The sequence below is a fragment of the Muscardinus avellanarius genome (genome assembly GCF_963383645.1).
Source record: "Muscardinus avellanarius genome assembly, chromosome: 12".
NCBI classification, from domain to species: Eukaryota; Metazoa; Chordata; class Mammalia; order Rodentia; family Gliridae; genus Muscardinus; species Muscardinus avellanarius.
In genome coordinates this window covers 25,166,186-25,193,154 of record NC_137798.1, presented here as the reverse complement: position 1 = coordinate 25,193,154, position 26,969 = coordinate 25,166,186, and the positions used below count along the sequence as shown (strand labels likewise).

Sequence of the window (26,969 nt, the reverse complement as noted above, 5' to 3'; positions counted from 1 at the left end):
GCTACTTAGTGAGGCCCTCTGCAACTCAGTGAGACCCTGTTTCAAGATAAAAAATAAAAATTGGCAAGGGGTGTAGCTCAGATGTCAAATGCTCCTGGGTTGCATCCCCATACCTGCAAAACAAAACAAAAAGAAAAATATATACAAAACAAAATATACACAATTTTATCAAAATAAAATAGTATTTACTTACCTCTTGTTATTTATTTATTTCCTTTTCATTGCAGTGTGACTCATCTACCTTTCATTTACTCCTTGTCAGGACTTTCCAGCATCTGGAGACCTCATCATCATGTCTTTGTGTGAAGACATGCTACTCTGTAATTATCGAAAGTGCCGAATCAAACTCTCTGGCTATGCGTGGGTCACTGCCTGCTCCCACATATTCTGTGATCAGCATGGCAGTGGAGAGTTTAGTCGTTCACCAGCTATCTGCCCTGCCTGTAACAGTACCCTTTCTGGGAAACTAGATATTGTCCGCACAGAACTCAGTCCCTCAGAGGAATACAAAGCTATGGTATTGGCAGGGCTGCGACCAGAGACTGTGTTGGACATTAGCTCGCGAGCACTGGCCTTCTGGACATATCAGGTTAGTGCTTAGGATAGTTTCTCTTTTAGAATAAAACTTGAGTCACCTATGGGAGTTCCAAAAGTTTTTCCTTTGCCATTTTATATTTATTTCTTATGGATGTATGGGAAACTTCCTTTTTTAATAAATGGCTTTCATTTTTTCCCAAAAATATTATTATTATTATTATTATTATTATTTTATTTTATTTTATTTTGGTGGTACTGGGGTTCTTGGAAGCCCTTCTACCTCCGGGCTACACTCCCAGACCTATTTTTTACATTTTTATTTGGAAACAGGGTCTCCTAAGCCAGCGCGCGTGGCTGGCTTTGAACCTGCGCGATCCTCCTGTCTCTGCCTCCCAAGCGCGGAGATCACAAGCATGCGCCACCATGCCTGGCTATATGTTTATTATTGAAACTCTAAGAGAAAGAAGTAAAAACCCATAATTTTATTACTCAGATTTCTATTGTTAATTTTTCATTTGTGCATAAATTCACATTATATATATATATTTTTTTCTGTACAAAATAGGATAATTCTGCACATCTTGGTTAATGACCACTTATAAAGTAAGATAAATAATTTTTTTTTTTTTAGTGTTACTGGGGGTGGAACCCAGGGGTTTTCTACCTCTGGGCTATACTTCCAGACCTATTTTATATTTTTTTTATTTGGAAACAGGGTCTCACTAAGTTGCTGAGAGCCTCACTAAGTAGCTGAGGCAGGCTTCGAACCTGCGCGATCCTCCTGTCTCAGCCTCCCAAGCACGGGGATTATAGGCGTGCGCCACCACGCCTGGCCAAATACTTCTTATAGTGGTATAATGGTAGTGGTTTGAGAGTACTCCTCTGCTATTTTCTATGCATTTAGTACAAAACTTATTATTTTCTATAATAATCACCTCATTGTATATCCTGTTTGCCTCCCCGCCCCCTTCGGTATTGATGATTGAACCCAGGCATTCTACCTTGAGCTACACCTCCAGTCCTTTTTAACTTTTGTTTTGAAACAAGATCTTGCTAGGTTGCTGAGTCTCACTAATTGCTGAAGCTGATCTCAAACCTGTGATCTCCTGTCTCAGCCTCCCAAGTACACGTGTGGCCACCACATACAGATATCAAGTTGCTTTTAACCTGGTTCTAAATATTGCAGTAATAACATGCCTGTGTAAGTGTCTTTCCTTTTTATATTTGTTCAAAATTTTACAATATATAATTTTGTATTTCTTACCTTGAATATCTTTCTTGAGACAGGTACATCAGGAACGTCTCTATCAAGAATACAATTTCAGCAAGGCTGAGAGCCATCTAAAACAGATGGAGAAGATATATACTCAGCAAATACAAAGCAAAGATATAGAATTGACCTCTATGAAGGGGGAGGTCACATCCATGAAGAAAGTGCTAGAAGAATACAAAAAAAAGTTCAGTGACATCTCTGAGAAACTTATGGAGCGAAATAGACAGTATCAAAAGCTCCAAGGCCTCTATGATAGCCTTAGGCTACGAAATATCACTATTGCTAACCAAGAAAGCACCCTTGAGCCATCTATGATAGCACAGTCTGGTGTTTTTGGCTTCCCATTAGGTAAGAAAGGACAGGTGATACCCAATATCTTTTTTTTTTCTTTTGCAGTATTGGGGTTTGAACTCAAGGCCTTGCACAAGCTAGGCAAGTGCTCTGCTATTGAACTACATCCCTTTCAATTTTATTTTGAGGCAGGATCTCTCCAAGTTGCCCAGACTAGGCTCAAACTTTCCATCCTTCTACCTGTCTCCTGAGTTGCTCAGATTACAAGCATGTGCCAATATCACGCATGCCTGGCTATGCAATATCTGTTCTTTATGTTAGTTTTTCATACTCTGTATAGTTTCAAGTCATCAGTAGAGACTCTTAAGTGTTTAGAGTCATGGTAGGCTGTGAATTCTTCATTTGTACCTCAACTTATGATTTTAATCTATTGTATTTGCTTACATTTAAGGTACCCTTAATTTGAGCAGAGTTCATCTTTGTAAAACAAGTTTGCAAATTGCACTTTAAGTTAAAAGCTTAAGGCTGGGCGTGGTGGCACACACTTGTAATCCCAGCATTTGAGAGGTGGAGACTGGAGGATACTGGTTCACGGACAGCTTCAGCTACTTAGTGAGGCTCTTTGCAACTCAGTGAGATCCTGTTTCAAAAATAGACTAAAAACTGGGGCTGGGAGTGTAGCTCAGAGGTACAATGCCCCTGGATTCTATCCCCAGTACCACACACACACAAAAGCACTTAGTTGCAATAGTAAATATAATACTACATGCTATGTATTGATTCCTAACTAAATTCTAGGAACTATTCTAAGTGTTTTGCATGTATTCTTGTAATTTTCAAAACTCTATAAAGTAGGTACTGTTATTATTCCTGTTATTATAGAAAAGGAAGCTGAGATTACAGATTAACAGAAAGTTAAGTAACTTGGTCAGATTCACAAGAGCCTGTACTTTTTTGCGTGTGGGTGGTACTAGGGGTTGAATACAAGGGCATTCTATCTCTGAACTACACCCTCAGTCCTATTTTATGTTTTATTTTGAAACAGGGTCTTGCTAAGTTGCTGAGGTTTGCCTCGAACCTGCGATCCTCCTGGCTCAGCCTCACAAGTACCGGGATTCCAGGCATTCACTATCATGCCAGCAGAAGTGCTCTACATTTTCATCTGGACGGTGACTGTGTAGCTGTATGCATGTGTAAAAATTCCTTGAGGTGTACATTTAAGATTTGTGTACTTTATAATAGTATTTATTGTGTCTGTTACTGGGGATTGAACCCAGGGGCGTTCTACCTCTGAGCTACACCCCCAGCCTTATTTTATTTTTTTATTTTGAAACAGAGTTTTGCTAAGTTGCGGAGGCTGGCCTCAAACCTGTGATCCTTCTATGTCAGCCTCCCAAGTATTGGGATCACGGACATGGGCCACCACATCCAGCTGCACATTTAAATTATTGTTTGCTGTTTGGTTGGTTTGATCATTTGTTTATTCTTTCATCCATTAAGCAAGCTAGGTTTTGTGTGTCAGGCTGTAAGAAATGATTCTAAGCTATAGATATAAAGATTATCTAGACAGAATTATTGCCTTCTGGAAGTTCACAATCTAGAATGATACCAGCTATTTTCTGCATGTTAGGTGCCTTTCAAATAGATGAATCTTGTTTCTTTTCATGAGTTCTCCTCACTTATACTGCTCTTTTACTTTTCTTTTTTACTTTTTAAACTTATTTTATATTTTTGGTTCTAGAGATTGAATCCAGGAGTATTCTGCCTCCAGACTATAACCTTAGCCCTATTTTTTTTTTTTTTTTTGGTGGTACTGGGGGTGGAACCCAGGGGCTTTCTACCTCCGGGCTATACTCCCAGACCTACTTTATATTTTATTTGGAAACAGGGTCTCACTGAGTTGCTGAGAGCCTCAGTAAGTAGCTGAGGCTGGCTTCGAACCTGCGCGATCCTCCTGTCTCAGCCTCCCAAGCGCAGGGATTACAAGCGTGCGCCACCATGCCCGGCTAACCTTAGCCCTATTTTTAAAATGTATTATTTGAAAACTGGGTCTTGCAAAGTTGCTGAGGGCGGCCGAGTACCTGTGATCCTCTTGTGTCATCTTCCCAAGTACTGAGACTCCAGGCATGCACCACACACCTGGCTTTACTTTCTTCCTTTACTTTCCCTCCCCTTCTTTCCTCCCTCCTTCCCTCCCTCTTTTCTTTCTTTCTTTGTACTGGGGGTTGAAATCAGGGGCATTTTACTTCCAAGTTATACCTCTAACCCTTTTTATTTTATTTTTGTTTTGAAACAGGGTCTAACTAAGTTGCTGAGGCTGGCCTCAAACTTGCAGCCCTCCTGTCTCAGCCTCCCAAGTACAAATGTGCGTCACCACACCTGGCTTCTGTTCTTTTTGTATGCACTTACCTTTTTACCTCTTGCTACACTGTTAGCTTGAAGCAGATGCAGTCAGCATTTTCCTTTGGTTTCCTGTTCTCATAAAAGCCTGTAAAAGTCAAGGAAAAGCTGGGTGTGGTGGCACATGCCCGTAAATTAGGAGGCCGAGACAGGAAGATTACAGGTTCACAGCCAGCCTCAGCAACATAGGCTCTCCACAACTTAGACCATATTTCAAAATAAAGAATAAAATAGGGCTGGTGGTATAGCTCAGGGTAGAATACCCCTGGGTTCAATTCCTAGTACCAAAAAAGAAAAAAAGCCTTCAGTGAAAGAAGTAGTTAAATATTCATTTAATAGGATCCGTTGTTTTTTCCATAAGGTTATGTTAATTAATACTGGGTCATGGATATATACATATATATGTTTGTATATAAATCAATATTTCATAGTTGTTATGTATTTTCTAGAGTGTATGTTGCTATGTTTTTTTGAGGTTTATTTTTATTTATTTATTTATTTATTTATTTATTTATTTATTATGGTACAAGGGGTGGAACACAGGGGCTTTTCTACCTTCAGGCTACACTCTTAGACCTATTTTATACTTTATTTTTATTTTTACCTTTTGGTGGTACAGGGGGTAGAACCCAGGGCCTTTTTACCTCCGGGCTATAATCTCAGACCTTTTTTATATATTATTTGGAAACAGGGTCTCACTAAGTTGCTGAGAGCCTCACTCAGTAGCTGAGGCTGGCTTTGAACCTGTGCGATCCTCCTGTCTCAGCCTCCCAAGCGCGGGGATTACAAGCGTGCACCACCATGCCCAGCGTTTTTTTGAAGTTTAAAAGAAATTATTCTTCCTTGATATAGAGACCCATGTCTATAATCCCATCTACTTAGGAGGCTGAAGCAGGAGGATTGTAATTTTAGAGCCATCCTGGGCAACTTAGTGAGGCTCTATCTTAAAATAAAATGGATTAAAAAGAACTAAAAGAACTAAAATAAAATGAAGAGGCAAAGCAAAAAGTTAAAGTACAGTAAAATAAAATAGAATATGTAAAAAGTAGTCGGAATATAGCTCAGTGGTGGTAGAGTGCTTACCTCCCGTGTGTGAGGCCTTGGGTTCAATCTCCTGTACTGCCCTCGCCCCCAAAATTCTTTTTTTTTTTTTTTTGAACCTAGGAGTATTGTACCTCTGAGCTAAACTCCCAGCCCTATTTTTAAGTCTTTTTATTTTTTTGAAACAGGGTCTCACTGAGTTGCGAAGGGTCTCTGTGAACCATGATCCTCTGGTCTCAGCCTCCCGAGTGCTGGGATTACAAGCGTGCACCACCATGCCCGGCTTCCCTGAAATTCTTGAAGAACCTAGGACAAAAGATTACATGTATATCTATTTGATGATTTTTCTGAAGTGGATTAAATAGGTAGCAAATGAGTAAAACTATGATATTATTAATTATAGCTGTACTAAAACCATATTTTATTGTGTCATTGCTTTTGGCAATGAGATCATGGCTATCATTGGAAACTGTATCATACAGGAAAATATAGTAAACTGGATGTGGTGGTGCACACTTGTAATCCCAGCACTTGGGAGGCTGAGACAGGAGGATAGCAGGTTCATGGCCAGCCTCAGCTGCTTAGTAAGACCCTTTGCAACTTAGTGAGAACCTGTTTCAAAGTAAAGAAGAAAAACTGAGCTGGGAGTGTAGCTCGGAGGTAGGATCCCCAGTATTGCAAACAACAACAACAACAACAACAACAACAACAACAACAACCCCAAAGGTTTGGTATATACTCTGGTCATAGAGAGGGGTGGGAGACATTATAGTTCTTTTCTTTATCTAGTACTAGGTGTGTGTTTTATCCATCTCATAGCAGTTGTTAAAATATTTATTGAATGACTTTTGTCTTTTTTGTGTCTAAAGATGTATGAGGAAATTAGATGCTTATATTCTTCCCTGATTTTTTCCCCTAGGAAACAACTCCAAGTTTCCTTTGGACAATACACCAGTTCGAAATCAGGGTGGCGGAGATGGAGATTTTCAGTTCAGACCATTTTTTGTGGGTTCGCCCACAGCACCTGAAGCCAGCAACAGCTTTTTTAGTTTTGCTTCTCAAAGTCATGAATTAGAGCAGCAGCAAGTGTCTAGCAGGGCCTTCAAAGTCAAAAGAATTTAGCTCATTCTATAGAATGTTTCTCTGTTTGCTGTCAATGGTTTTATTTACTCTGTCGTCTTTATTCTAGATAAAAATCACCAACCTCCCTGTGCTCATAAGTACTGGAAGTTGTTTTCACATTTTCAACATATAAGAAATTGAGTGGCAGTTGGGGAGTGACTTTAGTGTCTGATTTGTTTCTGTTAATTAAAGCATGAACATTTTATTATCTCAGTTTCTTTGTATGCTATTGAATTTTCATCGCTGGTGAAAAAATCACAGCATTCTTGTGTGTTTTGTAGGTCACTGTTTCTGTCTGGCCATTTCTGATTGAGCTGTGTGTTTATGCCTATGTATGTAAGCACCAGTGTTATTGATAACATACCACTTTGGATTCTGTTACTTATGCATATATGTATATGTAAGTGTATTCTTGCTGTATTTGCCAGTATATTTATGTGAAAATGTTGGTCTTAGAAAATAGTGTGTGATCTGTGGCTTGTAGGTACGTGTATATATTTGTATATGTTTATGTATTTGCTCACATATTAGCTTGTTTGGAGGTGTGCTCATGGCAGTAAATCAGAGTACAATTTGATGCATATATGTCCATCCCTTCTTGTACTTAAAAATAAATTTACAATGACAAATTTATTTGTGAAGTTGATTTTTTGGTATTTTTTTTTAAATGTTTTTTTTTGCCTTTTTATTAATTTTTGCCTGTTAATTATTTATTTACTTATTTTTGTGGTGTTGGGGCCTGAAACCAGGAGCATTCTACACCTGAGCTACATCCCTAGCCTTTTTTGTTTTGTTTTGTTTTGAAACAGGGTCTCACAAAGTTGCCCAGACTGGCCTCAAACTTGCGATCCTCCTGTCTTTGCCTCCCAAGTATTGGAATTATAGGTGTCTACCACCATGCTCAGTTTCACTATTTATTTAGAAAGGTACTTATACTGTGGAAAATTTACCAATATATTATTGTTTACAATAAATTATATTAGTTAAAAGAATTTTAAAGATTTATTCCATTAAATATGGACATTTCTGACTACTATAGAAACTAAATTATGTTGAATTATTGCATTTAATTATTTAAAATAGCCAAAAATGAAAAAATTTTAATATGCTGCCAAAAATGAAATTTGAAGGATAATCTTAGTAACTTTATCTTCAATAAGAGGCAAGACTTGAAAGCATACTTGTTGGGGAGGCAGAACATGTAGGTTCTGTTTTTTTCCTCATATATTTGTGTGAGAATAAGTTGACTTCTTTAAAGCTTTGGTTTTTGTATCTGTAAAATGGGTTTGAGTTGAGTTATTCTTGAAGTCTTTTCTAACTCTTTGAGTTTTATGGTTGATTCTTACTGGTTTGGGATTTATTATACTGGAATTACTCTCTTAAGTATCATTGTCTTTTAGGTAATAAGAGTCATATGGAAATCATTTCAAGAATTTTTTTCTTAGTCATTTTAGAAAGGTAAATAAATACCCATTTTAGAAAGGTAAATAAACAAGGAATGCTTTCTTCATTAGAAGTGAAGAGTGTAAAATAAAAATATATATTTTTTACTCTACTCCAAAGTTAAAATGGTGCCTGATTAAAAAAATCTTGACTTAAAAGTTTTAAGCTAGGCATGGTGGTACACACTTGTGATCCCAGTACTTGAGAGGCTGAGACCTGAGGATCATGGGTTCGCAGCCAGCCTCAGCTACTTAGGCCCTCCACAGCTTAGAGAGAACATGTTTCAAAATAAAGAGTGAAAAATAGGAGTAGGGATGTAGAAAACCGCTGTGTTCAATCTCTAGTACTGCAAAACTAAACCAAACAAAGTTTTAAAGTACCCCTTATTATGTCATAGTCAATGAGATAGATTTTACATACTACAATATAAAGCCTACGTACTTTGCTTATTCCTTGTTAGGTTCAAGAATGAGTTTGAAATACAAGAAAGCTATAATTAAAACTAAAAGGGTAAAGAAACTGTCAGAAATATTACTTGCTATATAAAAAGTTGATTCAACAGTTTAATACATCCACATATGCAAAGTAAAAAGATACAGAAAAAACATAAAATGAAATTTCCTTTTTTATCTCTGGCATTCACACAGTTCTACTCTGAGGAAGCAGTTACTGTGTTACTAACATATCTCTTTCCAGAGATAACCTATGTAGAAGCAATCTATGTAAAAAATAGGTATATATATGTATGTATGTATGTATTATTTATTTATTATTTATTTATTTATTTATTTTCTGAGGCACTGGGGATTGAACCCAGGGGGTCTGATCACTGAGTTACACCCCTAGCCCTTTTTTATTTCTTTCATTTTGTAAAGGTCTTGCTAAGTTAGTGTGTGCTGGCCTCAAACCTGCCGGCCTTGAACCTGTGATCCTTTTGTCTTAGTTTCCAGAGTAGCTGGGATTATAGGCTTGAGCTCTAAAATTGTGTTTATTTGTGAGCAGGTAATATATGTCTGTAATAAAAAGGTCAAGAGTACATCCTGAAAAGAATTTTCCTTGCTGGTCCATACCTCCCAGTTCCCCTTCTGGAAATAGTCAATGAACCTTAGTGTATAACATGAAGGCTTTTATAATACTATTCAAAGTGTAGAAGATTTGTTAGGATAGTGCTGTCAGAATGATAAGATTACTTATCAATAGAAAATCTGAAGTTTGGTAAAGATTCAGACAAGTTACCATTGTTCTGCATTCCTTTCAAAATTCCAAACAGGCATCCACTGTCTTAACTTGTCTTCTTTTTTTAGGGTATTATATATGTAATATAAATATACAAAATGAAAATGCATTTTAGTGGTACTGGATCTAACCGAGGGCCTCACACACACTAGGCATGTTCTCTTCCACGAGCTACATAAATCCTTTTAAATTTTTATTTTATTTATTTTTAAATTAAATTTATTTATTTTTTGTGGCACCGGAGATTGAACCCAGGGGCATTCTACCTCCGAGTTACACCCCCCAGCCCTATTTTAATCTTTATTTTGTAACAGGATCTCACTAAGTTTTGGAGGGCTTCACTAAGTAGCTGAGGCTGGCCGCGAACCTGCGATCCTCCCATCTCAGCCTCCCGAGTACTGGGATTACAAGTGTGTGCCACTATGTCCGGCTTTTAAATTTTATTTTGAGGTAGGGTCTTTCCTTAAACTGCCCAGGAACTTGTGTCCTCTTGCCTCAGCCTCCAGTGTAGCTGAGATTCAGGTGTATGCAATCACGCCCGGCTACAGTATTATAGTCTTGATAAAAAAAAATAGGAAGATATAAAACAAGAATATATACGTAATTAATTTGAGAACATTCTGTTTCCAGAATTTTGGAAAGAAGCTTTTGAAATCCGAAGGTATTACAGAGCATAGGTGTTGGTTAAGTCGGTTTGGAGCGGGCCCTCGGGTGCAGGAGACCCTCCGGTGCGCGCGAGGTCGCTGTGGCTCCGGCGTGGGAGCGGGGATGAGTCTCTGTGGTTATAAAGTTGGGGGCGGAGAAGCCGAGTGTGGCTGGGGAATGATGGCTGATGAAGAGGAGGAAGCTAAGCGAATCTTGCAGAAATTGCAGGTGAGGCCATAGATTAAAACCTGTCCGTGCTTTTGTGGCTCGGGAAGGACTAGGAGCCCAGTCTACGCGGAGCTCGGCGCGGGCTCGGGGCGCCGCCGGCGTCCTGCGGTTACTATAACAACCGGGGGGCGCACCCCTCATCCCGGCCCCCGCCGCGAGCTGGGGCTGCGAGGGCGCCGGGCTGGGCGCCGCGCCTGTGCCAGCCTAGGGCTTAGTGGGCGAAGAGGGCGTGCTGCCCCTGACTGGCCTGTACGTTCTTAGGAAGTCCCCCCTCCAGCCCTTCGTAACCAGCGGCATATGCATGTGTATTGCAGATACGAATGAACTATCATCACGTGTTATTTTTATTCCCACAAAGGCCGTTTCTTTAATATCTGTCTGGTTTGAGATAGGCAACAATCACAGTACTAGCCTGAACTGCCAGTACTGTGTCTCCTCGTTAATTTCCTTGGGACTTCCCAAGTGTTTTGAACGTTGTAATCCCAGTTTTGGGGTCTTTTCGAACGGTCCAGACTCCACCCAGTCCACAGGTTATTGTGCTTTTGACTTTTGTACTTGGTTTCCTAGTTGCTTGATACCTTCCTCCCCCCCCCCTCTTTCTTTCTTTCTCTCTTTCTTTCTTTCTTTCTTTCTTTCTTTCTTTCTTTCTTTCTTTCTTTCTTTCTTTCTGCATTATTGGGGATGGAACCCAGGGGCACTCTACCTCTGAGCTACACCCCCGGCCCCTTTATTTATTTATTTATTTATTTATTTATTTATGTATTTATTTATTTATTTATTGGTGGTACTGGGGGTGGAACCCAGAGGCTTTCTACCTCCGGGCTATACTCCCAGACCTTTTTTATATTTTATTTGGAAACAGGATCTCACTAAGTTGCTGAGAGCCTCACTAAGTAGCTGAGGCTGGCTTTGAACCCCGTGCGATCCTCCTGTCTCAGCCTCCCAAGTGCGGGGATTACAAGCGTGCGCCACCACGCCTGGCTCATTTTTGATTTATTTTGAAAGAGGGGGTCCCATTGAATTGCAAAGGGCCTCACTAAGTAGCTGAGGCTGGCCGCAAACCGTGATCCTCCTGTCTCAACCGCCCCAATGCTGGGATTACAAGTGTGTACCACACCCAGCTCTCCCTTCTTTCTTTAAAAAAAAAAGTGTGATTGGTGCCTCGTAGCCATCCATCTTAATGGGGTAGGAGACGTGGACGCACACACGCACACACCACTCATTTAGCTCTTCCCCAGTCCCCACCCTGTTCCCTCCTCCTCCCTCCTTCTCCTGTTTGGCCTAGTGATTGACTTTGATATGTTTAACACGTTTAGCTGTTAAACATGCATGTATGTCTTTAACATTTAACTAAATAACACTCTCTGAAACTCTTAATTTGCACCCAAGCAGATTGTAGGATAAAGAGGAAATTGGGTCTAATTTTTTGCTGAGAACCATCCCCCCCCTGTTTAATTTATGTTAGATGCTTTGAGTGTCTTGGAGGTGGGTGGGTAAGTGGAGGAATGGAATAATGAAGTAGAGGGGAGGGGAAGGATTGGCTCCCGTGCCATCCCTTGGAATGGTGGTAAGCTTTGATTTCATTGCAGTATATATTTTAGGGTACACGAATGCACAAAAGGATATTTCTCAAAGTGTGTTTCACAGACCATTGTCATGACAGTCACCTGGGGTGCTTGTCAATGGAATTTTGAGTTCTGCTCAACTACTGAAGTTAACCTCTGCAGGCCAGGGCCTGGAAATAATATATAATATATACAGTAAAATTTGAAAAGCACTACTGCAAAAGGTGCTAGTCCATCCTCTTTTTCTGGGTAGGATTTTACATTAAATTTCACACATACGTGCTTTTTAGGGACAGGGATGGTATATTAATCAGTTTATTTAATGAGAGCTTATTATGACCCAACTCCTGTTCTAATGCTCAGGTGTGTAGCTCTACCCAAAACAAAGTCTTTTCTATCATGAAGCTTGTATTCCAGTGGAAGTGACAGTTAATGATTAGGCCACCTAATTTGATATGATAGTTACTATGAAGAAAAAGTGGAGCCGGGCGTGGCGGCACACGCTTGTAACTTAGCATTTGGGAGGCTGAGACAGAAGGAACATGGTTCACAGACAGCCTCGGCTATTTAGTGAGGCCCTTTGCAACTCAGTGGGACCCTCTTTCAAAATAAAGAATAAAAATTTAGCGCTAGGGATGTCGCTTGGAGGTAGAATGCACCTGGGTTCCATCTCCAATACCACACACACAACAAAAATTTATTACAGACAAAAGAAAAAAGTGTGATTTAACAGTGTGTGTGTGGGGTGGTGGGATTACTTTGGTCAGAGAGGGGAGCCTCTCTGAGCAGTTGGTGTTTGAGCTGAGATCTAAAGATAATGTGGATTGGGTCATGCAGTGCTCTGGGGGGAAGAGTGTCCAGGCAAAGGGAAAAGCACATGCAAAGGCCTCAAGGTGGGGCTGAACTTGATGGGCTTGAGGCGCTGGTGGTGGCCAGTGTGGCCTGAGTATTATAGGACGGAGGGTGGTAAGAAGTGGGATTTGTGGCAGGGTGGGTTGTGGGAGGTTTAGTAGGCCATGTAAGGAGACAGATTTTATTTTCTACAGTCGGAAACTGGTTGAGGGTTTGTGATATGATGTACCCTTTTTTCAGGTCACTCTGCCTACAGTGACGAGAACGGGAGAGAGTAGAAGCAAGATGACTAGTTAAGAAGTTATTGCAGTTGTCCAGCCCAGTGATGAATCTGATATGGTCTGGGATGGGCATAGTGAGTGGGAGATAGGTGGGTGAATTTAGGATAGCCCGTGGAGGTAGTTGATAAGACTTTATGGCAGTGGACTTTGTGTTTCTGCTGCTGTTTGCTTTCAGGAAAGAGTAGATAGTGAAAAAACTTTGCCTGGTATCACAGGAAGACCCAGAGGCTTTGCCAAACAGAAAGACAACATTTACTTGCAAAAAATGTGAGAGTGCCAGAAGATGACTTGACCAAAGCAAACCAAAAAAACCCAAACCAAAACCATAGCAAGTATGTAAACAAAACCCTGCAAAAATACCAAGCTTACCAAGTTCATTTGGTCTTTTTGCATTGGAAAACAATGTCTCTTTCATAAGTTTAGCACATTCAGAAAGGTCATGCTTGTTTTCAGATATCAGCCTGTGCAAAATCAGGGATAAGGTTGTTGTTACAAAGTTTAGTTTTTAAATTTTTGTGCTGGGAATCATATCTAGGGCTTCATACATATTAGGTAAGTGCTCTAATATTGAGGTGTTAGGAAGTCCGGATTTAAGAAGAAACTTGAAAGTTTAGTTTGGGGGTACCAGAACCAGACAAAAATAGCCTTGTTAACCTTTGGTTTATCTCAAGTTGCAAAGTGTTCCCCTTCTCCCAACTCGAGTTGCTTAGTCATACTGCAAGGCTCACTGTGGCTGGGAGAAAGAATTGTATTATAGTTTGGACACTGGGACAACTTGGACCATGAAAACAGGCCTGAGACGCTGGCCTCTCTCCTCACGGTCTGTGGTATTTTGATAGACCTGTCTCCTGTCTACCTCCTACTGTGTCATCCCGAGGTGAGATAAGAGAATCCTTATTTTTAGGCTGAGAGCTGTTATGTCCAGTCAGTCTCAAATTTCCTTGTCAGGTGCTCTTTTCCCACTTAATGGTGCCATTCATCCATTTTCTAGGAACTGGTGGATCAGCTCTATTCCTTCCGAGACTGCTATTTTGAGACACACAGTGTTGAGGATGCCGGGCGGAAGCAGCAGGACGTACTGGCGGAGATGGAGAAGACCCTGCAGCAGATGGAGGAAGTATTGGGTATGAGCTCCAAAGAACCTGTGAGCCCCTGTTCTTCACCAAAATAGGAGAGCTTTGCTCTCTCTCTTTGTAGATTCTTTGGCATCCTGTTTATGGCTGCTATAGGCTGGTAGAATAAAATACTCCTTCTAAAGACCCGTGTGAGGGATAGCAACCTTTCATTCCCTAAGACACTTCCTGAAGGTTAATTGTAGCAAGTGGTATGAAATAATAGAGCATTTTTGTTGCTTGAAGTATTCTTCAAGCAGTAATCTTAATTGATCTTTTTGTCTTTATTTTACTTCTAGATTAACTTATATACGGACTTTGGCAACGATTATGATTCTCTTTTTAAGTCATTACTTCATACATTTAATTTTACCTTCTCTTCCACTTTTTTGCTTAAGTGTCTTTAAACATTCCCGTTGCCTAACGTAACCTAGTATTGAAGTGTCTCACTCTTTTTTCTGGCCTCTTTTCTGAGTACTTGTTCATCGAGGATCTTTTTCATGTTCTCCCATGAGAACCTGTTTTCCTGCCTTTTTGTTTATATCATTTTCTAACTGGAAGGTCTTGTCTTTTCTTCTCTGGACCTTTTAAAGCACAGTCATTGAGTTATACCATGTACTTCTTCACTGTTACTGTAATTTTTCACACATAGCTTTCCTCTTCTCCGTCATACTGACTAGTACTTTCTTTGTTCCCCAGTCAATTAACCGTACAATAAGCTTTCAGTGAATGGCTTGTTGATAAAGATTTTCTTTAACTCTTTTCATTCTTGGAGCTAATATGCAGTTCTTTCTTGAGAGAAAGTACCCTGGTCTTCCCCCTGCCTGGGTTTTCAACTCCTTCGTCTTTTTTCTTATCTCCCAGGTTGTGTCCAGGGCAAGGCACAGGCTCTTATGCTAACAGGGAAAGCACTAAACGTGACTCCTGACTATAGCCCGAAGGCTGAGGAGCTGCTGTCGAAGGCTGTGAAGCTGGAACCTGAGCTGGTGGAAGCCTGGAACCAGCTGGGTGAGGTCTACTGGAAGAAAGGGGATGTTGCTGCTGCCTACACCTGCTTCTCAGGAGCCCTCACCCACGTGAGCTGCCCGCCATCCCCTCGGGAAGCACAGATGGGAAGGATTCCTTTGGTTCTGTAATTTTTCTAGGACAGCCATATCAGATCAGAACTGAATTTGGCTTGAACAATCTGAAGGGAGAAAGGGAGGGGAGCCCCTCTGGATGAGGAGGTCAGGAACAGGGGGGCTGGGAAAGGAAGAAGGAGATGGGATCTAGATCAGGAGTAGACTAGAAGTGAAGAAGAGTCAGCAACCAAGGCGATCCTTGTAGATGGACATCCACTGTGCAGATGGCTGCAAGAAATAAGATGAGAAATCAGTCACAGGAGAAGATCCACATCATAATAGATCAGGACAGGAGGTAGAACCAGGAAGGGTGACTGTGTCTTTCCCTTTTGTAGTGCAAAAACAAAGTCTCCCTCCAAAACTTGTCAATGGTGCTACGCCAGATGCGGACGGACACTGGAGATGAGCATTCGAACCGTGTCATGGACAGTGTTCGGCAGGCCAAGTTGGCTGTGCAGATGGATGTCCTTGATGGCCGCTCCTGGTGTGAGTGCACCCCAAAATCTCCAGGTTTCTAGCCCAAGCATGCTGGCTCATGCTTGTAATCCCAGTACTTGGGAGGCTGAGATAGGAGGATTGTAGGTTCGAGGCTAGCCTTAGCAATTAGTGAGACCTTCAGCAACTTAGTGAGACCATGTTTCAAAAGTAAAAAATAGAAAAGGTCTGGGTGTAGCTCATATGTAGAATGGCCTGGGTCCAATCCCCAGTACCCAAACAAAAATACAAAAAACAAAAGACATCCAAGTTTCAGAGTCGTGGTTCTCAGTCGTGGCTACACACCAGCGTCATCTGGAGCCCATCCCTTGAGTCTGAGGGTGAAGCCAGGGCTTCTGGGGTTTCTGTTTGTTTGCAATGTTGACGATGGAAACCAGGACCTAGTGCTCACTGTACCATTGAGGCGCCCCATAAGCCCCGGCGCCTTTGGCTCTTTGATCTAACAGAGGAGACATGTTTCCACATCAGCAAGGGAATTTTCCTGAAGTTCGTTCAAATTTCTCTTTGGGAGTCTGTGTTTATCTCTGTATCCCAGTGGAGTTGGGGGTATGCCAAATATAGTGACATTCCTTGCTTGGCTCAGATATGGGGTTCGTTCAAATAGACCTTCAGGTCCTATCCTGAACTTGGGCTCTAAGGTGATCTGCTGCTGTTTCTCTTTCAGATATTCTGGGGAATGCGTACCTTTCTCTTTACTTCAATACTGGCCAGAACCCTAAGATCTCCCAACAAGCCCTCAGTGCCTATGCCCAAGCAGTAAGTACTGTGGTCACCCAGGGCAAACGAATAGGGGAGGCAGCAGGTGCATGAGCCCTGTTCAGTCTCCCCGTGGCTCTTTAGCACGCAGCTTACCGTGGAGCGTTGGCTGGCATCCCACGCGGGTGGTTTTGCAAAGCTGTGTTTGCAGAGGTGACTTATTTCTTCTTATAACTTGAGCGTTAGCAGCTACTTGAGTGTGATTCTTTGGTACCAGATAGCCCCTTTAGCTGTGTAGGTGTCTTGCAGGCATGTGGACCTGAATCACAGAGCCTCGCTCAACATGGTCATCTTTTTTAATGGGGAAAAAAGTCTTCATTAAAATAATACCTATTAAAGCCGGGCGTGGTGGCTCATGCTTGTAATCCCAGCATTCGGGAGGCTGAGACCAGAGGATCACGGTTCGTGGGCAGCCTCTGCTACTTAGTGAGGCTCTCCGCAACTTAGTGAGACCCTGTTTCAAAATAAAGAATAAAAAAATAGGGCAGAGGGTGTAGCTCAGAGGTCAAATCCCCCTGGGTTCCATCCCCAGACCCTCAAAAAAAAAAAAAAAAACCTATTAATATTTGTAAATACCGATAGTAAAGAAAAATGAAAACATTTATGCGTAAGATAAAGTGTAATGTGTAAGTACTCTCCCTAAACTAACCTCTAGATAGTATGGCTCTAGATTTCCCATAGGCTGAAAGAGGAGATAGTGTGCAGTCTATTCTGCATCATGTCCCAGGAGTTAATGTGCTGGCTTGGGCACTGCTTAGTCTTTTAGGCCATTTTTACAGCAGCAGCCGCTTGCATGGGGTTTCTTCAGGCTCTGAGGCCCGATTGCTGCTTGTTAGGAGCCTTCCGAGCACTGTTCCTTGAGCCCTCCTGTTCCTTTCTCTTCTTTGGCTTTCATGCTCTCCTGGACACAGAGAGCTGCTTTTAACTTATCATTACTTCTTTTGCTCTGTGTGGCAGAATAAAGAAATGAACTGCCATATATTTGTGTTTGCAGTCCAAGGACTGCTGCCTTTTTTTTTTTTTTTCTCTCCAGTCAGGTAACTTTTAGACAGGAGAGTTATGTTTTATTCTAATTGTTTAATTTTTGTGAATATTTACATTTTAAGGAATAATATGGTGTGCTCCTTCAAAATTTTATATTTGATTTCTGCCATATAGTTGCTTTTACCTCTTAATTTCTCCAATGAAACCTGCATTTTTAAACATATGTGAACCAACCATTTAAACAACTTTAATTCATATTGTTTATGTGTTTGCAGTGTGCCAGGCAACAAATAGAATGAACAAGCCAGACATAGCATTTTTTTCATAGCACATTTGTCTGTACTGTGCTTTGGTTTCTGGCCATCTATTTTAGAGAATCAAAATTTGACTTTTTATGTGTGTTTTGAGGGGACCTGGATATAGAAACTTGATTTGGCATGTATCTGGAGCCAACCTCATGGGCAGAAAAGACGAGTTAAACTGACATTTTTTTTTGCGGAACTGGGAATGGAACCCAGGGGTATTCTACCTCCGAGCTACACCCCCAGCCCTATTTTTTTATTCTTTATTTTGAAACAGGGTCTCACTGAGTTGCGAAGGGCCTCACACTAAGTAGCTGAAGGACATGTTTTTTTGTTCTAGATTTTCCTCATTTCTATAGCATGTCACTATTTAATTTTTTTTTTAAGTTTTTCTTTTGGTGGCACTGGGGATTGAACCCAGAGGCATTCTACCTCCAAGCTACACCCTTAACCCTATTTTTTATTCTTATATTTTTGAAACAGTATCTCACTAAGTTGTGGAGAGCCTCCTTAAGTAGCTGAGGCTGGGCACAGACCTGCAGTCCTCCTGTCTCAACCTCTCAAATACTGGGATTACAAGTGTGCACCACCATGCCTGGCTAAATTATTATTATTATTATTACTATTATTATTATTATTATTATTATTATTAGACTGTGTTCATGAGCTGAGCATGGTTGGCTCACCCCTGTAATCCCAGTACTTGGAAGGCTGAGATAAGAGGATCTCAGGTTCATGGCCAGCCTTAGCTACTTAGTGAGACCCTGTTTCAAAATAAAAAATAAAAAGGTTTGGGGCTATAACTCAGAGACAGAATGTCCCTGATTTCAATCCCCAGTACCCTACAAAAAAAGAATGTTTTCATATATTTCATCTTATTCTATCTTTATATTACTACATGGATTAGTTACAAATATATTTTAAAGTTTGACACATCAAACAGTCTTAACCTGAGGTTTCAGAGACTGAATAATATATTGTACAAGCAGTTACTATATAGCAGTGTGGGTATAGGTATGATTTTGATAAGAAAGTACAGCTTTTCTTGGGTGAAGAGGTCTAGAATGTATTTCTCATGGCCATCTTTAAGATCGAGGCAGGATCTACTGATAGTCTTTTTATCTCATTACAGGAAAAGGTTGACAGGAAAGCATCTAGTAATCCTGACCTTCATCTAAACAGGGCGACGGTAAGACCCATGGGGTGGTAGCCATAGGATGATGAAATAAAAAAGATACCTTGCTGGGGATGGTGGCTCATGCCTGTAATCTCAATACTTCAGAGGCTGAAACAAGAGATGCAGTTTGGAGGCCAACCTCAGCAATTTAGTAAGACTTTGTTTCAAAATGAAAAATAGAGCTGGAGGTGTAGCTCAGATGTAGAATGCCCCTGGGTTCAGCCTCTAGTACTGCATATACACACCCAAAAAGATACTTAGTTCTGAGCCTGTGAGTAAACAAGGATACAGGCTGTGTGAGGAAAGCCAAATTATTTCTTGGTCAAGGTAGTTCGGTTTGACCTGAGTATCCAGGAGAGGGGAAGGGGCTGGAGAGAGCATGGAGAATGGGGAGCTGGTTTAGGACACGTTGAAGGATTCAGTGCAAATATAAAAAGGTGACTCAGTGCATGCAACTTAACTTTTTTATAGTTTTTAAAGTGGTTTCTTTGAAATGATTTCATCTTTGGCACTGTTATCACCTTGGCCAGGAGAAAGGATGAAGTTGGTGGGCCAGGGAGATAACTGGGAAGGAAACAGCCTATTTCTCTAGATTCCTAGCCCGTTGTGGCGTTACTCCCTTTACCTAGTTCATTTGATATGTTTGTAATTGGGAGGTTTTGGGTTGTTTTCGTACAGTTACATAAATATGAAGAGAGTTATGGGGAGGCCCTGGAGGGCTTCTCCCGGGCTGCAGCGCTGGATCCCACCTGGCCAGAGCCCCAACAACGAGAGCAACAACTCCTGGAATTCCTCAATAGACTAACCAGCCTCCTGGAGAGCAAGGTAAACGCGTATAAAGGGCTGAGAAGAACAGGTTTCGGTGGCAGTTTGCCTTACAAGTAGGCGGTTGGGAGGGAAGGGCTAGACTGTGGAGGACATACTACTTTCCAGCTTCTTACCTCGTTCCCCTTCCTTTGCAGGGAAAGGTAAAGGCCAAAAAGCTACAGAGCATGCTGGGAAGCTTGCGCCCCGCCCACCTCGGCCCTTGTGGTGATGGGCGCTATCAGTCAGCCTCTGGGGAGAAGGTGACCCTGCAGCTGAAGCCTCTGAGTGCGCTTCAGCCCGGCGTGAACAGCGGAGCTGTGGTCCTGGGAAAGGTGGTGTTCAGCCTGACCACAGAGGAGAAGGTCCCCTTGTGAGTGCCTCTAGCCTCCCCTCTCTTCTGTCCTCTAATTGCTTTTTTTAATTTATTTTTTGGTGGTACTGGGGTTCCTGGAAGCCCTCTACCTCCGGGCTACACTCCCAGACCTATTTTATACTTTTTTATTTTTGAAAACAGGGTCTCTTAAGCCAGTGCGGCTGGCTTCGAACCAGCGCAATCCTCCTGTCTCCGCCTCCCAAGCGCGGGGATTACAATCGTGCGCCACCAGGCCCGGCTGACTAGTTGCTTTTTACTTCCGGCCTTTCTTCAGCAGTTGTTGTTAGTGGTCACAGATTAGTGACTTCTGATTCTGATTCTTTCTGTGCTTGTCCCATGAGCAGGAATTACCCAGGTGATATCTAACAGTGTCTTGATAGAAGCCTTGGTAGATTCTTTCATTGCCTGTTCCCCCTGCACCCACTCCTCACTTTGGTGTTTTGTGGATTTCTATATTTATAGCTGGGGTTTGACAGGGCATGCTTTTTTAAAGGTATAGACACTTTAAAATCGTTCTGTTCTTTTGTGTTTTGATTATCGTAGAGTTGAAGAACACATTCTCAGTCCTGTTTGAAGAATTTCAGTGTGCTTAGGCAGGTCTGGAAGGTGAGCTTTAAATTAGAACTTAAGGCAAGGTTGGGGAGATTGTTTCAGGTATCATCCAACAAATATTTATTATCTAGTATAAAAGTGTTAGGGAGAGGAAAATGCAGAGGGATGAATAAGGATTCATTTAGAAACATTTTAAATCTTGACAAATTAGTATTGAGTGAGAGTCATCACTCCTTGGTCTTTGACTCCTTTCCTACTCCCTGTTTGATTGGTTTCTTCTGTTTTCTGCCGAAATGGTTTGTTTTCTAGTATCACCGGTGTCTCTGAGCATCGCTCTAGTGACTTCCATGGCGTGGCTAACGTTCTGACCTATTTTTCACTACTGCCTTTCCCATCTTCTCTGCTCCATCCAGATTGAGACAATTCCCACTGTGTGTCTGTGCATTCGCCATGGCATTTTCTAGAGGTATGTTTTTTGAAGAGCAAGAAGATGATTGAACAAAGTTTAGTTAACTAGAGTGGACCCTAGAGCTAAGAGGAGTGAGCAAGGGCTGTGTAGACAAAGGTAGGCTTTTAAGAAACTCGAGAACAAAGAAATATTTTGCCACTTCGTGGTTTTTCTTTTTCTGGCCAACTTCTGAGTGTTAGGATCCCTGGACTCTCTTCACTCCCTCTTCCCTTCACACCTGGATGGCACGTAGCCGCTAACTTGCCAGTGCGGGTGTGCCAGGTGGTGGCACAGAGCTGACTCCTCACTGGCTCGTCTGTTGGTCATCTTGCTTGGTGATGTCATATGAGCCCAAGCTCCTGGCTGCTCCCTCTGCTCACAGAGATGTTTCTAGCCCAGGTCTCCTTCTAGGTTTCGGATCCCTGTATCTAGATGCCTCTGGGCTCTGGTCAAAAACCTCACTGTGCTCAGAATTCTCATTCTAATCATCCTCTCTAAATCTGCTTCTCTCCACATCGAGTGAATGGTGCCATCCGTCTACTCAGCCACAACATGAAGGCTTCTGGAGGTCATTTGGACCTCTCCATTCTCCTGCAGTGAAGCACTCACTAGTCCTTAGATTTGTCTTTTTGTACCAACTTCTTTAGCCTCTTCTCATTTTCCAAATGTCTCCCTGGCTCTGCCCCTCATCCAGTGTTCCACGGTGTTGCCAGAGAACTCAGCTGCACCTTGGACCGTGGCCACTTGCTGCGTGCTCCGTGCTGCTGTGGCTTTGGGGCTGCGCGTCAGCTGCCTCTTTAGCACACGCGGTCCTTCATGACTCGCTCTCTGCCTCTCTTTTCCTTTTCTTCCATCACTTTCCCACATAGAAATGTTTTAACCATGGCACTATTTTGTAAGCTTCAGAACAGCTATTTTCATGCCTGTGCACTTATACAGTTACTCTTTTAGATAATCCTACAGTTTCTTCTTGATCACTACTCTCCTCATATATTTTATTCTAAAAATTTTCATTCAGTGAAGTCAAAAGAATTTTGCAGTTAACATCTGTGTACTCAGCTACCTGTATTCTGCCATTAACATTTTATCATACCTAGCTTATCACACATTTAGTTATCCTACTATTCATCCATTGGTCCATTTTACTCTTTTTTATTTTTTTGCGGGTCTGGGGATGGAATCCAGGGGCATCCGACCTCCGAGCTACACCCCCTGCCCTACTTTTTTTTTTCTTTATTTTGAAACGGTCTCACAGAGTTGCAGAGGGCCTTGCTAAACACATTAGCATTTAGCCGGGTGTGGTGGCGCACGCGTGTAATCCCAGCATTCGGGAGTTTGAGACTGGAGGATCGCGGTTCGCAGACAGCCTCAGCTACTTAGTGAGTCCCTTCGTAACTTAGTGAGACCCTGTTTCAAAATAAAGAATAAAAAATAGGGCAGGGGGATGTAGCTCAGAGGTCAAATGCCCCTGGGTTCCATCCCCAAACACACACACACACACACACACACACACACACACACACACACACAAATACATTAGCATTTAGTCATTAACTGAGTTTAGGATTTGTTTATGTTTTTTTTTCCCTGATGTGAAATTTACCTACAATGAAACATACAGATCCAAGTATACATTTGCTAATTTTTATGTATATATGTATGTATTTTTTTTTTTTTGTGGTGTTGGGGTGGAACCCAGGGGCTTTCTACCTCCGGGCTATACTCCCAGACCTATTTTATACTTTATTTGGAAACAGGGTCTCACCAAGTTTCTGAGAGCCTCACTAAGTAGCTGAGGCTGGCTTTGAACCTGTGCAGCCATCCTGTCTCAGCCTCCCAAGTGCTGGGATTATAAGCATGCGCCACCATGCTAGGCTGTATTTATTTTTTGGTGGGGGTACTGAGGATTGAGTCCAGGAAACCTATACCTCTGAATTGTACCCCAAGCCATTTTTATTTTTATTTTTTTTGCAGTGTTGGGGATTGAACCCAGGGGTATTCTACCTTTGAGCTATACCCCCAGCCCTATTTTTTATTCTTTACTTTGAAACAGAGTTTTCCTAAATTGTGGAGGACCTCACTCAGTAGATGAGGCTGGCTGTGAACCTGCGATCCTCCTGTCTCAGCCTCCCAAGTACTGGGATTACAAGTGTGTGCCATCATGCCTGGCTTTTATTTTTTAATTTTGAAACTTGGTTTCACTGGGTTTCTGAGGGCCTTGCTAAGTTGCTGAGGTTGGCCTTGAACCTGTGATCCCTCTGTTTGCGAAGTTTTCGCAGATGCCTACACCTTTGTAATCCAAAGCCCTGTCTGTCTCAATGGCTCTATCAAGATAGAGACAGTCACCATCACTCAGGAAGTTCCTTCAGGCTCCTTCCAAGTCAGTCTTATTTCCATCTCCCAGAGGGTTTGAAGAAAAAAAAAATTCTGTTAATGATTAGCTTTCCTGCTTTAATTCAGCTAATTTTTCATTCTCTTAAGATTCACTTTGAGGCTTACTTTCTCAAGAAAATCTTCCATGCCTTCCAGGTTTGATTTAGACATTTCTCTGGGCCTGTAACCCTGAATTTAGCACAAGGGAAAAGCTATTCAATTGTTCATCACACCATCACACTTACTATAAGTGAAGGTTTTTTTTTTCCCTTGTGTTTTTGGTGAAGGAATCTAGATCCTTGCATGTATTAAGCATAGTAGGCATTGAGCTATACCCTAGCCCAAGGGATGGTTTTATTGTCTGACTCTGCCAGACTAGAGGTCATTCATAGCTGGACTGGTATTGTAATGCTGAATGCAATGTGTGACACGTAACACTCAGTGAAAGTTTGTGGAATTAGGCTGAGCTGATAGTGATGGTTGGAGGGTTTGGTTAAGGGTGTATTCATTACATTGACAGGCCAGGAATAATGTTTCAGCTGTAACATTTGGGGTTTGTTCCTTGTTGATACTTCTTGGATAGCCTCAGAGGGCACGTGTCCTAAATTCTTTGCAAAGTGACAGATTGAGTCTCGTGCATGTTTCGTAAGATAAATAATACCCAAGACAAATGAGGACTCAGTTGTACACAGGGGTGACGGGACTGTCAGAGGTTTTCTGGGGAAGGAACTGAGAAAGCATTCATTTTGCTGGTATTCTAAAACTGTTGCTTCTGCTCTTCTTTCCTGCCCACGTAACTTGTTTTTTCTCTCCTGACATCTTCACCCGGCAGTACCTTCGGCCTGGTAGATTCAGATGGACCTTGCTATGCAGTGATGGTGTATAATATGGTGCAGAGCTGGGGAGTGCTCATTGGGGACTCTGTAGCCATCCCTGAGCCCAACCTTCGGCTTCACCAAATTCAGCACAAGGGAAAGGTGAGTAGCAGCTAGGATGCTCTTGTGACTCTCATTCTCAAAGTGGAGCCAGTTTATCTCTTTTGAAAAATAGGCATAAAAGAGGTGCATTCACATATGAATGTGTGTGTGTATTATATTTGTGTATGCTATATTCTCTTTATTATGAGAAAGGGAAACTACTGGTAAGCAAAAAGAAACTAAAAAATAGACTGAAATATTTTCATGGAGATATTACTAGTATTAACAGTTTGGCATATATACCACCAGCTTTTTTCCTTTTCAGAAATAAGTACGCATATTTTACTTTTATTTTTCTCTTTTTTTTTTTTTCTACTGGGGATTGAACCCAGGGACATTCAACCTCTGAGCTACACTCCCCATCCCTTTTATTCTATCTCGCTAAATTGCTGAGGATTTTGCTAAGTTGATGAGGCTGTCTTCCAACCTACGATCATCTTGTCTCAGCCTCCCAAATACTGGGATTACAGGATGGGCCACTGCGCCTGGCTACATTTCACTTTAAAGTCATGTATAGGATATTATAAACAAATGTCTTGTGAACATTTTTTATGTTTTTATATTCCACTGAATTGTTCTCAATTGACACATTGTCATGGTGATGACAGTGATGATACCTGAATGCAAGACACTGAGACACTTCTAAGAGGTTTACGGCTATATTCCTGATCTGAGCTTTACAAAAATCTTATAGGGCAGGTATTTAGCCATCTTTTTACCATTTAGGTCATTGGGCAGCAAACTGGTGCATTAGCCAAATCTACATCATGACCTGTAGCTTTATGGCCTGTGAGCTAAGAATGGTATTCATATTTTTAAGTAAAAATGTGGAAAAGAATGTAATATTTTATGGCACTTGGAAATTATAGGAAATCCAAATCTTAGTGTCCATGGGCTTTACTGGAACACAGTCACACTTATTTATTGCTTGTGTCTGCTTCTGCACCAGAGAGCCAGAGGTGACTCGTTGTGCAATAATCCACAAAGCCTCAACCACTTATGTCCAGCCCTTTACCAGAAAGGGTTTGACCCACATCTAGATTTTTTCTACTTTTTCCCTTTTGTAAAATTACTGTAGTGAACATTTTTATATCTTTGCTCATATCAATTATTATTTCTTTAAACAAATTTTTAATGTAGACTCTTGAGTCCAAAGGGTATGCAGAATTCTAAGACTTTTAATGCATATTGCCAATTTTTTTTGATGGTTGTTTGTACCAGTTATTAACTCTCAACAGTAGATATGACTGTTTCCCTGTAATTTTCTTCTCAAAATTGAGAAGAAACATTTGCAAAATTATTTGCTAATTTTATGTGAAAAATGTAGCATCAGTACTCTTTTAATTTGGTTTCTTGATTATTTGTGAGGTTGAATGTTTTGTTATATATTTATTGACTATTTGTCTTCTATAAGTTGCCTTTTTTGGGGGTCACTTGCCCATGTTCCTGTTAAGAATTTAAAAAATTGATTTGAGAATTCTTTATTTCATTTTATTATTTTTTTTTTGTGGTACTGGGGATGGAACCCAGGGGCCTTCTACCTCCGAGCTATACCTTCAGACCTATTGTATATTTTTTATTTGGAAACAGGGTCTCACTGAGTTGCTGAGAGCCTCACCAAGCTGCTGAGGCTGGCTTTGCACTTGCGATCCTCCTGTCTCAGCCTCCCAAGTACTGGGATTACAAGCGTGTGCCGCCATGCCCAGCTAGCATTCTTTATTTTACTTTGACTTAAAGAGCCAGCTTCACACTGCGGTAGAACAGTGCTTTCTGGATGAGGATCTTTTAGTAGCATGTTTTGTTTTACAACTTAAGATGTATTCAAACTGGGAAAGTGAGCTGGTATCTTTTCTGTTATTAGGAAAATAACTATACTCTGTTACACGTTCTGTTTCTTCCTCCTAATATAAAACAGAGAAGTAACTTTAATTTGTAATTGGCAAATTAATTTAGTGCCTTACAGACACTGGGCTAAGTTTTTCAGAACTTCCAGTGGCTCTGGATGGTTGCTCTGCGTATGTAGTTTGTGAAGAAGCACCTTGGGGAAGGATGGATTCTGTGTGCGCTGCTGCTCACAGTGTTAGGGAATGTGAGGAGCTGGACATTTTTGAATCAGAAGTGTCCTATTCTTGTAGTCACATCACCTGCTCCATGTCTCCCTTCTGAGGATTGAAGACTGGGAAAATCATATCTCGCTTGTTAGCTCCGTTTTATCTAGTGTAAGGGAAGGGTGGGGAGAAAGTCAGAGCTGGTGTGTCCTGTACTGGAGCGCCCTCCACCTTGAGCTGTAATGCACCTGTCTGTCTTTCCTAGGGCTATTCCTTTTCCAGCGTTCGTGTGGAAACGCCCCTCCTCCTGGTGGTGAATGGAAAGCCACAGGGCTCCAACAGCCAGGCTGCTGCCACGGTGGCGTCACGGCCGCGGTGTGAGTGACCTGATTCGCGTGGTGAGGTGGGAGCAGCAGCGAAGATATGAGCCCCGGGCTCTGCACTGGACCAGCCACGTCATGACTCGACTGCACCGGGGAGGGGATGTTGGAAATGAAGACGTTCCCTTCCTGCCCTGTACGATGCTTTGC

General features: G+C 41.6%; 2 protein-coding genes across 4 annotated transcripts; both read left to right on the top strand.

Moving 5' to 3' along the window:
* Positions 1-292: 292 nt before the first annotated feature.
* Positions 293-6,664, top strand: CCNB1IP1 (cyclin B1 interacting protein 1; the record flags this gene model as incomplete). Its single annotated transcript, XM_080707486.1, has 3 exons — positions 293-589; positions 1,825-2,158; positions 6,462-6,664. The coding sequence occupies 3 exons, from the start codon at positions 293-295 to the stop codon at positions 6,662-6,664; spliced, it is 834 nt and encodes a 277-aa protein (XP_080563612.1).
* Positions 6,665-10,150: 3,486 nt separating this feature from the next.
* On the top strand, positions 10,151-26,824 carry TTC5 (tetratricopeptide repeat domain 5; the record flags this gene model as incomplete). 3 transcript variants are annotated; one of them, XM_080707265.1, is made up of 10 exons in its annotated part: positions 10,151-10,216; positions 13,906-14,038; positions 14,891-15,102; positions 15,483-15,633; positions 16,307-16,398; positions 18,817-18,873; positions 19,540-19,686; positions 19,824-20,038; positions 24,247-24,391; positions 26,705-26,824. In XM_080707265.1, the coding sequence occupies 10 exons, from the start codon at positions 10,166-10,168 to the stop codon at positions 26,822-26,824; spliced, it is 1,323 nt and encodes a 440-aa protein (XP_080563391.1). The 3 variants fall into 3 exon arrangements, with proteins under 3 accessions (XP_080563391.1, XP_080563392.1, XP_080563393.1); XM_080707266.1 differs by having other exon boundaries at positions 10,166-10,216; positions 15,483-15,657; XM_080707267.1 differs by lacking the exons at positions 10,151-10,216; positions 13,906-14,038; positions 16,307-16,398 and having other exon boundaries at positions 15,059-15,102.
* Between the last annotated feature and the right edge of the window lie 145 nt (positions 26,825-26,969).